The sequence below is a fragment of the Elaeis guineensis genome, chromosome 12, assembly GCF_000442705.2.
Source record: "Elaeis guineensis isolate ETL-2024a chromosome 12, EG11, whole genome shotgun sequence".
Classification (NCBI taxonomy): domain Eukaryota; kingdom Viridiplantae; phylum Streptophyta; class Magnoliopsida; order Arecales; family Arecaceae; genus Elaeis; species Elaeis guineensis.
This window is the reverse complement of record NC_026004.2, coordinates 22,565,104-22,580,287: the sequence shown is the minus strand read 5'-3', so window position 1 is coordinate 22,580,287 and position 15,184 is coordinate 22,565,104. Positions and strand designations below refer to the sequence as shown.

Below are 15,184 nucleotides of genomic sequence, written 5' to 3'. Positions count from 1 at the left end.
TTTTTATTTTTTTTAATTTTTTTATAATATTTTTTATTTTTTTACATCAATTTTTTTAAATATTTTTTTTAAAAAATAATTTGAAATGGGGATACTAATTTGAAATGATGATTTTTATTTTAATCAAAATTGTAATTTTTATTTTTTTATAAATTTAATTTTAAAATTATAATTCTTATTTTTTTTATTTTTTATTTTTTTAGAAAAAAAATAAGGTCATCAAATAAAATGATATTTTTTAAAATATCATTTGATTTTATTTTTTTTCGTCATCTACGCAGAAAATGGGAGAAAAAAATGGATGATGTGGCGTGATATTTTATCCTATTTATATTAATTTAATAATTAAATTAAAAATTAAATTATTTTTATAAATAATTTTTTAAAAAAAATTAATTTGGTAAAGCACTCCGCTGTTGCAACGTAAATTGCAAACCGCCTTCGCTTTTTTCGGTACATAATTGCAAACCGCCTTCAACGCCTCTTTCCGTGTCAATCTGTTGCCCCATTTCTCATTTCCGCGTTGCGTTGCATCAGAAGAGGAGGAAAAAGAGAAGAAAGAAAGAAAGAGAGATGGTGAACACGTTCTGCTTGTTTTGCGCGTGCATCGACCAGGCGAGCGTCGGGGTGGTGGAGAGCTGGGGCCGCTTCCAGAGGCTCGCCGCCCCCGGCCTCCACTTCTTCAACCCCTTCGCCGGCGAGTGCCTCGCCGGCGTCCTCTCCACCCGCGTCTCCTCCCTCGACGTCCGCATCGAGACCAAGACCAAGGTCACCCCCTCCCCATTCCCGATCTTTTCTCTCAGATCCTCGGATGGATCGCAATAGTAGCGATAGTATCCCATCCTCATCCGATCTGCGTCAGATTACCCATCCTCATCCGATCTGCGTCAGATTATGCTGTGAATTTATTTATTTATTTTTTTTCCTTTTGGATTGAATTCGACTCGTTCGGTTGATTAGGGATTTTGCTGTTCGTTTGCTAGGTTAAATGATCGTCTCTTTTGACAATCTCTTCTGAAGGAAAGAAAATGTTTATGTATTTTAAGATTCCTTTTCGGGTTTTGTGTCATCTTGATGTGCTCAATGGCGTTTCGTCCTTTCTTCCATATCCAGGTGGTTCTTATAATTTTATAAGATGGTTCACTTTGTTTTGCCTTTTGTTTTAATTGGTCTTATATGACATGAATTCAGAACTTGTTTTGTTATGAAAGCGAAATTGTTCGATTTATATTTTGGTGGCATGACGGAGAATTTTTTTTTTTTTTTTGGCTTCAATAAAATGATAAATCTATGAATGTGTTAATTCATATAAGCAAATATTTTATAAGCGAAGATCAAGGAGCATGACATTAATACCTTTGTTTTTGGACCTCTCCCGAGTCTAGGGGGATGTAAACCAGCTGAGATAGGGCTGGTCGGCGATATTGGTAACTTTGCACCCTGTAACCATGCTTGAGAAATTCAAATCCTCTCTCCTGATTGAACCATGATTTCAATCTTCAATATTTTAGCACATGCATTCCAAAGTCCTGTAGTGCTACTGAACACCCACAAATGCTTCATATGTGATGGAAATCATGTGTGACAAAAGGAAAACGTAGAATAGCTATTATGAATAATGAAATTGATAAAGTGCAGAAACGAAATGATATAAAATTATAGGGAAGGCTCGTTTGGGTATAACGTTCTACCACACCAAGATTCTAACTGCCTATTGATTTACTGATGAAAAAATGATCTCATGATGTTAAAGAAAGAAGAAGAAGAAGAAGATAAAATTGTAACAAAAGGTGTGGTGTGTATGCATGTCAGAAAAAAGCAGTATGAACCTGACTGTGATCATCTAGTTCCCATAAGAGGAGAAACGGAAGAATAACTTAAAGGAAGCCAATAACTTGCTGGTTTCATAGAGATGCAGTGTATGAGATGGGAAGAATAATAGGTCAAAAAATTTTAGGAGGACCAATCATGAGAAATCACATCCCCGTTTTAGAGGACAAGATGCTAGAACTTGGGTAATGGCTCTGACTTGTGTGGAGAATCCCAGTCAATGGTGATGGCTTGTACATTACTACAATCATGAGACATCCATGTGCTATATACCTTTTTAAAGCATGGAGCCATAAGACAATAAATTAATAAAATATTGACCAAACACCCTAGTCACATGGCAAGCATCCCAGGCCATACCACCTAATATCAGGCCAAGGCTGGCCTTAGCAAAGACAAACAAGGAAGTGAGAGCACACATGTAGTCGGTAGGTCCCGAACTATGCCAAGTAACATGTTTGAGAGAAATGATATATGCATACTTATGGGTTTCTTACTAGTCCAGATTACACTGAAGAGTAAGCAACGCTATGAGATTTTGTTGCTTGAAACATCAAGAGTTACAAAGCTTCCTTAGGAGTATTAAAAATTCGGTATACAACATAGAGTCGTAGATCACCAGGTATTAAAACAAAACTGCCGAATTTGTTTTAGCATATCTGAGATAATTTTAACTTCAAAAGTATCTTTGTGTCAGGTATGGTCAGAATTTTGCCCTTATAGATAGTAATGAGTGGAATAGAAGAAGCTAACTGGAGATACTAAAGAAAACAAAATCAGTGGAATTGAGAAAAAACTAACAATTTGAGAGAGAGATTGAAGAGAAGCACCCCTCAAAGTGAGGGGATGAAATCCTAAGTACTTTGCTATCTTCTGAAACATAAGCCAATTAAAGCTTAATACTTGATACAAGCAACAAAATATTATACCAGGAGTAATAAAATAAAAAAGGTGTTTGATCACGCAAATTAAAGATATGGTGCAAGTAGAGGAGGGCATGGAGATGTGCAAATAAAGGGCATCTGTCCCATAGTCTTTACTATGTTGTTCTACTAACTACACTTCTGTAGTGCCCACAACATAGTAGGATGACAACAGGGCGGTTTTATTTCTGTTGCCTCAAGAATGCAGTAATCGAAAACTGATTATTTAGAGCATCTAATCTTCAATATAGAAATAAAATAACACAAACTGAAAAATATAGGTTTGAATTATCAAAATGTAAAGTGAGACAGCAAATTTATAGCTTTTATGACTTCACTTCCATTATGCATGACTTGTCTTTAGGTGAAAAGTGATTAACAGGCTGGGCATAGACCACGAATATCATCGCCGTACCTCCATGCCAGCTTGGGCTGAAGTTCTGATTGCTCTGGCTTTCTTAGTGGTGCTCCTGGCTTTATTAGGTGTAAATTTGGCTGCTTGCTTTTGAGGATGAAGATTTACATGTTATTGTAGGCATCATGCATAGGTTTACCTGGTCACTCCACTCCAATAAAACAGCACATTAAGTAATGATCCTTTGCAACAACTTGATCATTGTTATTCAGCCATGCCAGCTGGTTGGAGCCATCTTTCAGTTGCATATTCTGGTTCAACTTTTTCCCAAGTTCAAAAGATACAGACCTCTAAAAACTAACACTATTCTTGATCAGTCCTCGTAGTTTTCTTGACAAGTCATACTGGTTTTGAGTATGTCGGTCCTCCAAATATCATATGATTACAGTTGTGTAGAATAGATAGAATTGCTTCTGCATATGCCACAAGGAAAATGCAAAAGCTCCACCACCTGTGTCAGCCTTAACATCTACTTTTGCATATACTTTTGTAACTCGATTCATCCTCTTTTGAAGATATTTAGTGAATGTTACCCTGTGTAGGGAAATTGGCTTGGTAATCAAGAATCAAGATATTACTGGTTGGAAAAGTCTCCTTGGTTTCATATGTGCTGGTCATATCATTGCAATTACTTCTACTTCTGTCACTTGATGAGTGTACAATCCTTCACCAACCTATGTTAGCTTTAGGATCTAATTTATTTGCTACTTTTGTAATTTGTTTTATGCTTTTGTGATGATCCTTCAGCCAATGTTGCCTGATATTAGGATATAAGCTTGAGATATTTTTTGGTTGGATAACTTGCATAGCATTCCATATGTTTTCTTCTCTATTCTCTGAGGGACTTCTGTGGCAAACTTAGAATCAAGATTGCAAAACTTGATTTTGGTTTTGTTGGGGTCTACCAAGCTTTGGTTTCGGCAATTCTTGGGGTTTTAACAGTTGTGGCTGACTCTTGGGTGCCAGCCATAAATATAAGGAATAATGATTTAAAAAAGGAACAATAAGAGAAACAAGGGTAAATATATGATAATTTTGAAGCATACTCTATCATTTGTAATCTTTGGATTATGATTTTCACATTTCAAGCCGAAAGTAAGAAGAATTATAGATTTATTATCTTAAAGAACCACTTCAATATTAGTTTATCCAATTCTTAAACATCGAATAAATATCTTCAATAATATGTACTAGCTTGGATTTGAGCATGAAACTTGATATAATGGTTACCATCATCATAATCAAGGTTCATCGAACGGATATCAGGGGTCATACAGGTTGGCAATCGGTACATACTGTACCAATCCTAGGTGTATTGGGATCAGGGGGAGGGAGAGAGAGGGAGGAGAGGGATAGGGAGAGGGAAGAGGAGAGAGAGAAAGAGAGTGAGGTGAAAAAGAGAGAGAAAGGGGTGAAGCCACTGGGGTCATCTTCATCTTCTTTGAGGAAGAGCTGAGAGAGGGGGCAAAGTCGCCAAGGTTGTCATCATCTTTGAAGGCAAAGTCGCCGAGGTTGTCATCATCTTTGAAGGTTGCCGAGGTTGTCGTCATCTTTGAAACAAAGAGAGACTAAAAGCAAGGAGGGAGGGAGAGAGAGAGAGGGAGTAAAGCTATTGGGATCATCTCATGTTCAGAAGAGAGACGAAGAGAGTGGGTGAACTTGTTGAGGTCATCATCTTCGGGAGACAGAGGGCTAAGGGGGTACATGTGGTCATCAAAGGTGGCGATAGTCGGGTGATCAACAGGCGAGGCGACTCAAGATCAGGTTGGAGGACTTATAGATGCAGTGAACTACCCAAACCATCGTTCAGAAGAGAGAGAGAGAGAGAGAGAGAGAGGGCAAAGTGCATACCGATGGCGGGGTGTCGCCAAAACCCTAACCTTAGTCGAATGCGAGAGAAAGAGAGAGAGTGATCAAGAGGCGAGGTAACTTAGGATCAGATAAGGGGGCTTATAAAGGTAGTGAGCCACCCAAGCCACTTGAACCAAGTAGAATCAGATGGTTTTGGTTGGTTCAGGTTGGTTTGAGGCCTTTTCCCAATCAAACTTGCATCTCAACTCAGTTTTTACATGGAATGGATGGTGTATCTTGAACCGGGCAGGTCTAGTCAAGGTAATTGACCTTGATCATAATTGAGTGTAAGTGCCAACATATCTTTTATAATCTACTAAGAAATGTTTTCTATACTGCCTCGAATTGAGCTAACCTATCCAACTAGCATGAAAATAACATACAGGTTTGTAAATGCCCTGAATCGGCCTGTACCAACCCATATTGAGCTGAACCATGTCGTATTGCCTGGTACTGCCAAAACTTGGGTGCAAACCATATTGTATTGATCTGTAACATTTAGTTTTGGATGATACCATGATAAAAGGTGAGAAAAGGGCCTTAGGAGTTATCTCTGTATGGGGTGCATGTTGACCACATTGTTCTGAACTAGTATTTTCTGATATAGTACCCAGCACCGAGATTACGGACCTTTGCGACTATGGGAAAATTTATCTATCTTGAAGATTTATACAGTGATTTGGCAAATACAAGCTTTTTTCTTTTGAGCCAACCATTTTAGGGCGTCATCTACTTATAAAGCTTCATATATCATATTTCTCCTAGGAATTATCTTAAAGACTTAAGAAATTATCTTTTATCCAGAAAAAGATCCTTTCTCTTAAATTTCTTAGAGCCAAACTGTCAAATGCTTTCAAATTCCAAAATTTTTTATCTTAAAAAAGTACTTCTTGCTTTAATATTGTTGGATTTACTATCCATAATTTTTTTTCCTTTTAACTCAAATTTTGAAAAAATGACACAAATTGTATTTTAACCAATATGTGAAATTGGCTAAAACACTTATTTTATGTTAACTAGAACTCATTGGCTAAATTTACGTGAAATGGAATAATAGCCTTCAAATGAAACTAAATGTTAAATTGAGGTGGAATGATCCCAAAAAGGTATTTATCATTTTTGTGAATTATACAATTGGCCTTTGTCATTTTGGTTTGAATCTTGATAAAAGCATTGAAACTGGACCAAGAGCTATCAGTTTCTATTGAAACTAATTGACACCAAGTTTTGAGGGCTAATTTTAGTTTGGTTTTGATCGTAAGTGTGATCCATTGGCAAGAACTGGCTTTGTAGATACTCTTTTACATATGTCCATGCTAGAAGAGATCTTGCTGTGCTTGGATGCCATAATTCAGTTCTTGCAGTCAGCTGCACCAAAAATTTATATCACCCTTATGTTGTCTTAGGCAAACTAGAATTTGCTGAGGCTTTATTTAGTAACTGCAGCTGCATATAAGTTGTTGATCTCGTGGGAAATGTGGTTTCATAGATCTTTTCGTCGAGGTAGTTAGACTATAGATGTGTGTTTTGATGATTTTGACAAGTAAACAATTGTCTTTGTTGGAATTTTGCTTTTTGATGTAAGTTTAACCATTCAAGTCTGATAGACTTTCGTTAAATCACGTCTACATATCCTTTATTTGGTCAGTAGGTCTAATATGATTGTGATAATTCCTATTTTGGTGGGTTCAGTTAAGTCTGGTCTTCTTGAGATGGTTTGAATAATTGACTTTGGTTGGAGAAGTTGTGGCTGATTGGGTAACTTCCAGTTGATTCAGACTTATTGGATTAGATATAAACATAGAGCCAAATTATGTTTGGCCAGTTCAAGATGGGTTGAGTTGGGTTAATTCTTGCCAGGCCATTTTGGACAAGTCATGTTGGATTGGACTGGGTCCGGTGGCCAAGTTGGAAGTACATTGATTTGGTTTTTACTGAGTTTGGTCTAGTCTAGTCCGCTGGACCTAGTCAACTCGAGTTGCACCCTTCTAACCTCATTGCTTAGAAGCTTGACTTGGGGTTAAGAGAACTGAATTGAAAATGGCTGAGTCAAAAGGCGTGCTTTTTCACACTTCAGTCCCTAGTTACAATAAGACAAAACCAAGAAGTACTCACTTCAAATGAACTATACTTTGGATGTCTCCCTTGCAGACAAACAGATCTCTATTTGATGCTACAACTGGTAACAACTAGCAATCTAGTCTAGAAATTCGTCCAATTTCTGGTGTTCCTTGGACACTAGTATCCAACTCCTGGTATTTGTGTCGGATCCATAATTGAACAAGACATGTGTCAAATGCTTGGATACTTTGTCATTTTTTTTAATTGCATGATTTTAAGAATAGGTAAAGAACATGTTTTTCAAAAGCTAAGATGCTGGTCATGTTGGTGCATGATTGATACCAAAAAGAATTGAGATTTCAGTCTATCTCAGACAAGATGGAAGGAGGGAAAATTTGGAAAGTCCGAGATGCTTCAAGATCTCAATTGATAAATTAGGACCAATATGTTGAAATCTCGACAGATATGGAAAATCCAGAACTGGAAACTGTTGAAGGATTTTAGGATTTCTGTATCAAAACATCTATTCAAGGAAGTGAAAGGTTATTGGAAAGAGTAATGCTATGTGGCTCCCATGAGCTGCACGATAAAAATCCTCTTTCTAGGTGGCAAGGGGGATTAGTGCAACTCATGGATTTGTTGGCAACCACAACTGGTTGGTTGATTATGGAGTTGCCAAGTTAATGGGTGGGGGATTGATGAACTTTTGTGTTCACTTTTCGAGCGCCCAGAAGCATTTTTCTTTTGGAAAATATTGGTCAATATGTTGACATCTTATTAGCTGATGCTTGGGGATTTTTGGGGATTTGTCAGTCTTTATCTAGCCAAGATAATAACGTTCATGTTTCTTATATATCATATCAGTGATGCCCAATATTGATATAAATTGAGATTTTTTTTTTAGATGAAAACCTTGGTTGAGAGTTGGACTCTAGCAATGAGTTCGCCCATTATATAGTGATAAAAATTAGCTTTTCTTCTTTTTAGATATTGGTCAAGAATATTGGTATTAAAATAATGTTAACAATGATTTGTTTCTAAAATTCTTAAAGCTAATTAGAAAGTTTAAGTATATTGGAAGACCTTAACAAATAATATATTATTTTATTTTTTATTTTTTTTTTGTGGGGGGTGGGGGGCGTGTGGGGGTTGCAGCCTCCAACTCACTGGTTCGAGATATTTGGAGCCTGTTGGCGGAATGCACTTTCATGGACATTAGACATGTCTATCGTGAGGCGAACACTGCTGTCGACTAGGTCGCAAGCTACGTAGCCGGCCACTCTAGAGGGGGCAACTAGACTGATGTGTCTGTTTTACCGATGTCCTTCTAAGGCATCCTTCTCTCTGATTTTTTGAGTTGTATTCATACTTGTTGTGTATGAAGTCTCCACCTCACCAAACAAAAAAGTATTTTCTTCTATGCAATATCCAAACATATTGGTTAAAATTATTTTTTTACAACTTCCTGTGATTTCTTGCTCCTATTGGGTATTTTCACTTCTGACTTTATGCCTTTTCAGCCCCAAAAATATTGTCATATGGATTCTGAGGGGTTTCCATGTTGTGGGTGGTGGTTTTGGTTTTCCTTTTTTTTTTTTTTTTTTAAGGTGTGGGAGCATTGTCATCAAGTTGATTGATCCTCTGCTCGCCTGTCATTAGATGGTATCTACTTTGGCATTTTAGATTAGCTGTTTGATGCCCTCTTGAACTAACAGACATTGTGCATTACCATCAAGGAATGGAGGTGCTGAGTTTTGTCTGTAAGTCCCTTTATGAATGCCAAAAGTGTCATTTATGAAGTAAATACTTGCTTGTTGTTTATGACCCCAAATTTCAGAAAGCTGCTTAGGTTACAAAATCAGTGTATGGTTCACCTAAATGTGCGATAAGTTGATCTATAGTTGTCTATAAATTATATAGGTATCTTCAGCATTTTTTTTTCCGTATTTAAATTTCAAATGAGCATATATTTTTACTTTATGGGTGATAATGGGTTGCATTGGGTTTATTCAGACTGGGTCAATGCCTTATATCAAGTTCATAGGCGCTTGACCTTAACCTTTCCCGACCTGCTGGTGGGTTGAAGGTGCTTGACCTGAACACTAAGACCTGAACACTAACCATAGTCGAGCTGAGTGATGCAAAATGACCTACTGACCCACCTAGGCCGGTTCGGCACAGTTCAGCAGAACTTGATTCCACCCATGTCCATTTTGTGTTGCCATTTTTCTAATCAGCAATCATAAGGTGGTCCTCATGGCTGTAAAATCTCTTGTCAAAACTGGCATTGGTGACCGTGATTATATCAATTGAAGTATCAAATGATGTATTTTTTGAAGATCTGACATTGCTTGATACAATTACTGGTCATCATCGCCATTAGAATACAAGTGCATAAAGGACCTTATATCAAATACAATCTTGTCTTTTTCCCCTCTTTGCTTCTAGATACCAATAATGGAAACAAAAGAAGTATGTAGACATGTGAAAGAGAAAAATGGATGGCGTTGAGGGAGAATTGGGATTTGTATACGTCTGTGAGAGAAAGACGGTGAAGAAGCATGAAATTTGAAAGACAGAGGAAGAAAACCCTCAATTGTATCCCATGTTCTGAGAAGCAAGTCTTATACAAAACTTAAGGCTCGATAACTTAGTAACCCAAGATTAAAAATAGATAAATAAATAAATAAAAAGGACTAAAATATCCTCATAAGGTGGCCTCTTGCTAGGATTAACAAGAATGAAGGGATGCCATTGAAAGATGGCATGTGGACACCTGAGAGAGAGAGAGAGAGAGAGAGGGGAGTGGGGGGGGGGTTGTCTGTCCCTTATCTCTTTCCTTTAGAGGCCCATAAGTTATTAGGGTGATTATGTAGCTTTTTAACTTAAGTCGCATCATCATTGGGGTTAGGGTCACCCGGACCCTGCACCATCCAAGCTATGCCGAAGCCTATGAGAAGAAAAATAAAAAGAGATAGCTCTAGCAAGGAAAAAAGGCTCTTGCAATGTTTTTGCCTATGTTCGATACAAAGACCAAGTAAACCTGAGGCAGAAAAAAGCTAAGAGCTGGTTGTTACCGAAGCTTAAGGGTTTAAGCTTAAGCTGCGTCAGGCTTAGATTCCATCTACCTACTACGTGTAGGTTTATCCTACTGTTCCATTATTAACCAGAATGCACATGCATCTTGACTGAACACTTTCAGGTTTCTAGAATTAGCTAGCTAGACATCTATTCTTGTTTAGTTTGAAGATTATTTTTCCCCAGACATTTCTAGTTGAAGATTTTCACTTTTAATTTGGTCATTGACTTTGCATATTATATGCGACAGGATAATGTTTTTGTACAGCTGCTCTGCTCAATTCAATATCGAATTGTTAAAGAAAATGCTGATGATGCATTCTATGAATTGCAAAACCCCAAAGAGCAAATTCAGGCCTATGTTTTTGATGGTATCCTCTTAATTATTGTATAAATTTTATATTATTTTCATGGTTGTGTACCTTGTTTTTTTTCTTATAGTGTTTGTTTTCATTGGAAATTGTAGTGGTACGTGCTCATGTTCCTAGAATGACCCTTGATGAAGTCTTTGAGCAAAAGGGTGATGTGGCAAAAGCTGTCCTGGAGGAGCTAGAAAAGGTAATGCACACTTATCTTAGAGTAATTTATTAATTTCTGTGCCTCTTTCTTTTCGAATACCTTGCAAACTTTGTTGTATGCTATACATTGATCTGAAATACATGGCAAGAGTTTTGATTCTATGTAATTAAATAATTCATTCTTCATGTACTTGGATTTGTTGCTGCAAAGTAACCAAACTATCTTCTTATAGCTATATACTAAATTTGCTGCAAATTATCTAAAACTTTCTTCTTTTCTTTGCCTCTTTAGATAGTGGGGCTCTTATTATAATTCTGCATCTTTCATGATGTAGCATTTCCTAGGCTCAATCTACTCTTAATATTTTATTGCATAACCACTCTAGTATGCTATTTTCCTATAGTTTTGCTGTATAGACAATAGAAATGTACAAAAAAAAGCAGCCAATTACATGCTTCTTCATACCATTGTTGACCTAATAGAGTTATAGTTTTGGATATTCATCCCAAGTGGGAAAAAATCAAAAATGTTGGTGGAAGCTAGAAATCTTGTATTTGGGGACAGAGGACTGTGGGGGAGAAATTCATCTAGGAGAGTTTTCTGTTTCTCTCACATTAGAATTTCCTTTTTATGTCATAAACTATCTTGGAAATTCTAGTTTGCCTCCATTTTTTTAAGATGTTGCTGGGTGATGATCACCTACAATATGGTTCATTTCACTGACATTGTAAGCGTCCATTTTCCAAATATGTGACCTTTGTGATTTGTTGCTGATTCAGAAAGTACTGTATATTCCGGATTCTCTCTTTCTGTTCTTTGAGGACAGTAAATCCGTCCTTTCTTTTTTGAGATTCAATTCTTTTAGCACATGGCATTCTTTAGCTTCGTAATATTGCTTAATTAAGAAACAAATTGTAGCTGCTTTTGATTGATAAATGAGAAAAGCATTCGAACTTTGTATATTTCCAGAAATGTCTTACATCTGTTGTCCATTGTAAACTAAATGTTTTGTTTAATTATCACAAATTTGGCAATGTTCTGCTTTTTCTACAATTCTAGGTCATTGTCATCTTGATTTCCTTATTTGTTGATTGTTCATTGACAATTGGGGCTATCTAATGGCAAAATAATGAATCAGGTGATGGGAGAATATGGCTATAACATCGAGCAGATACTCATGGTTGATATTATACCGGATACCTCGGTGCGACGGGCTATGAATGAGATAAATGCTGGTACAGACCTCCCTTATATAAGTTGATGAAATAGCAATATGAGATTTTAGGTTCTCTCTTGTGGTGCATAATGAGCCTTTAATACTTTGTAGTGAATATAAGCACTTTTATATTCTTGATTCTAGCTGCTGCCTTTGCCTTTTGACCAGATACAGGTGTAACATACGAGTACAAATGGTTTGGTAGGTAAATGTATGATAGAGGTTAGGTTTATTTTTATTCTTAGGGCTGGTCTTTTGGTTATCTGGTGGGTTAGTTGGTAACATGGGTAGCCTCGGAAGTTGGCAATACTTGGTAGCCATTACAATGACTTATGATTGAAAGGTTTTAGCGGTGCTATTTGAGCCCATTCTAGGTGGTGTTTTCTTGACAACATGTAAATAATGTTTGGTTCACATGAATGAAAAAAAATAATAATTGGAGTGAAAAGGTCTTGAATAGGAATCGTGATTCTTATTCCATTGTTTGGAAGCCGAAACAAAGTTATACACTGAAAAGGCATAGCAATTCAGTTCTAATTATTAATTTGGCTAGCAATATATAAGAATGTTGATCAATGTTATATTAATTGTCTAAATATATCATTGGCTTGGGTAAAGTTTATAATAGTGATTCTTATAATTCTTTTGAGCGGCTTGTATCATATTGTGCATCTTTGTTGTGAACTTTTAAGTAAGTACAATAATGTTATAACGGCACATTATTTGCATTTTTGCAGTTACTTTATTTTATTATTTTTATTTGTTTTATTTATGCTTTTAGTTTTTAGTTCATCATTATTTTAATGATACATTTTGCATTTATATTTAATCTATGTACTTTTCTTGGGCTATTATGATTGATAATTTTGTTATATATTTATTTTCTTAATTTATTTAAAATTATATTTATATTTTATGTTTAAAGTTAGTATTTTAATTTTCTAATTTTAATTTTATTTATTTTTGTTGTACATTTTCTTCCATTTTGTGCATTTTACTTAATATATTTTGTTCTATTTTTATTTTATATTATTTGGTATTTTAATGAGGTATGCTATTGATGTTTCTATTTTCCTTTATTTTATTTTATATGTTTTTTAATTATTTCTAATATTGATCTAATATCTTTTTCATTTGATAATATTTAGTAATATATATTCATATATATACTTTTTCCATTAACATGCTTTGCACTATGCTTATTTGTTTATATATAATACATGATAGAAATTTTATGAAACTTGTACCAAAAAAATTATGTGACAATCAACATGATATTACAACTCATGCAACTTGATTTTTTTATTATTTTGATTATTTATTTTTATCTTATACCATAATCATCAAAAATTAATTGATCTCAAATATATTGCTTGATAGTTGATGCTATTTTATATCATGAATGTTGCTACTTAATTTATTGCAAAAAAAACTCATTCATTCTAATTCTCATCGGAATGACCACTCCTACTTTAAGAGTGGAACCACGATTCGGATTCACTCCAATGGAACCCAAACATAGTTTAATTATTTCACTTTGGCAAAGTGCTACTTTATCCATGCATAACATAACCATTAGTGGCTTAGATTTGTATCGAACACAGAAGATAGTATCAGTTTGATGGAGTAGCAGCTTTCCAAGCACTAGCAGATGTCCTCATAGTGGGAGTGGATTTCCGTCTTACTGATCTTAACATATTTATGAGTATGTCAAAAAAGATGTTTGCACCAAGATTTATGTGCATAAGTTTTTTCATTAAATCAATTACTGTGAGGCATCTGTTTCAACAAGGATGTCGATCTAGGATACCCCAGTTGATGCTAGAACCTTGGGACATTGTTGTGGTGTCAATTCTGCAAAATTGGCATTATTTTGTGGAATCATCTAAAGGTAGTTATCAGTAATCATATATGGTGACTGGCAGAGCACAAGTTTACATTGAGCAGATTATGTTCCCACAGCCTGTATCCTTGAATGCCAATTTTTCTATAACACTTACAGCAGCATTGAACTGGTTAAATGCAATCTCTGGTCTATTTCTAGTAATGTTTCTATTTGATGTTCTCTTTTCCTTTTTTTTCTATTTAATTCTTTTGACATATGCATTGATCTTCTTGCAGCCCAACGACTTCAGCTTGCTAGTGTTTACAAAGGAGAAGCAGAAAAGGTCCTTCTGGTGAAGAAAGCTGAAGCAGAGGCAGAGGCTAAATATCTTGGTGGTGTCGGGGTGGCAAAGCAACGGCAGGCAATAACTGATGGTCTGAGAGAGAACATCTTAAACTTCTCTCACACAGTGTCCGGAACCACAGCGAAAGAGGTGATGGACTTAATAATGGTCACTCAGTACTTTGACACCATCAAAGAACTTGGAAATTCATCAAAGAATACCACCGTGTTCATACCACATGGCCCTGGTCATGTGAGAGATATAACTGATCAGATTCGAAATGGAATGATGGAAGCATCAAGCAGTCAGGCGGATAACTAGTGTTTCTAGCTTGATTCTTGTGCATGAAGACTCATTGTCATGGACCTGCAAAGTTGCATGTTTTTTTGGAGAAACATACCAGTTAAAGTGGTAGTTGTCGCAGCTGCTGCTATGTTTTCATTTTTACGCGTGGGATTGTCAACATGTGATCATTTGTCAAACTGGAAGTGATCAAGTTTGAAGTTGTATATATTAATAAACAAAGGTTCACTTTTTCCCTTCTTATTTGGATTGATTAACTACTTATTGCACAGACTGAATCAGACGTTCGGTGTCTCTCAGCATGAGGGTTGGACGATAATCTTTTGAGCTAGATGTGCATGTAATCTTGCCATACTCTGCTTGTAATATTTATATTTCATGTGCTAATTCTGCAGCTGTCCTGTAGCACCATGAAACTAAATAGGTTCTGTTTCTATGGTTGAACGTTATATTAACGTAACTCAAGAACTCGAGATTTAGAAACTCTGTTTGAAATTATGTAGATGATGCACATATTTCTCTTCAGCTTGGAGATGCTTCATAGGGGGAAGCCGTCCTTATGCTTGACCTTGTTCTCTGAGTCTCCTAAAAGTTAATTTATAAAGGGGACTGTTGAGCTGTTCTTAGGTAAAACCACAACTAGAAATAAGATATTCTTTAACCTCCATGGTTCTATGTCATTTATAGTGGCTTTTCAGCCTATAAATAATCCTCGAGATTTCCAGAAGTGCAGTCAATAAAAAAGTTTAATCAAAATAGGTGCAAGTCTTAGTTGAGATGAACCAAAATCTCAGCCGAGATAATAGAATTTTTGCTAATA

The 15,184-nt window shown here is 36.0% G+C and overlaps 1 protein-coding gene across 1 annotated transcript; it reads left to right on the top strand.

The window, feature by feature from the left end:
• The first annotated feature begins 477 nt into the window (after positions 1 to 477).
• LOC105054782 (hypersensitive-induced response protein 4) lies at positions 478 to 14,607 on the top strand. Its single transcript, XM_010936373.4, has 5 exons — positions 478 to 768; positions 10,409 to 10,529; positions 10,625 to 10,716; positions 11,816 to 11,912; positions 14,015 to 14,607. The coding sequence occupies exons 1-5, from the start codon at positions 574 to 576 to the stop codon at positions 14,380 to 14,382; spliced, it is 873 nt and encodes a 290-aa protein (XP_010934675.1). The 5' UTR covers positions 478 to 573; the 3' UTR covers positions 14,383 to 14,607.
• The last annotated feature ends 577 nt before the right edge of the window (positions 14,608 to 15,184 follow it).

What these genes read in the sequence shown, in the direction of transcription:
- LOC105054782 (XM_010936373.4), top strand. Translation starts at nt 574, where the DNA reads ATGGTGAACACGTTCTGCTTGTTTTGCGCGTGCATCGACCAGGCGAGC. An exon ending in TCAGGCCTATGTTTTTGATG is followed by an intron (nt 10,530 to 10,624) that starts GTATCCTCTTAA and finishes TGGAAATTGTAG; the next exon opens with TGGTACGTGCTCATGTTCCT. An exon ending in TATGAATGAGATAAATGCTG is followed by an intron (nt 11,913 to 14,014) that starts GTACAGACCTCC and finishes ATCTTCTTGCAG; the next exon opens with CCCAACGACTTCAGCTTGCT.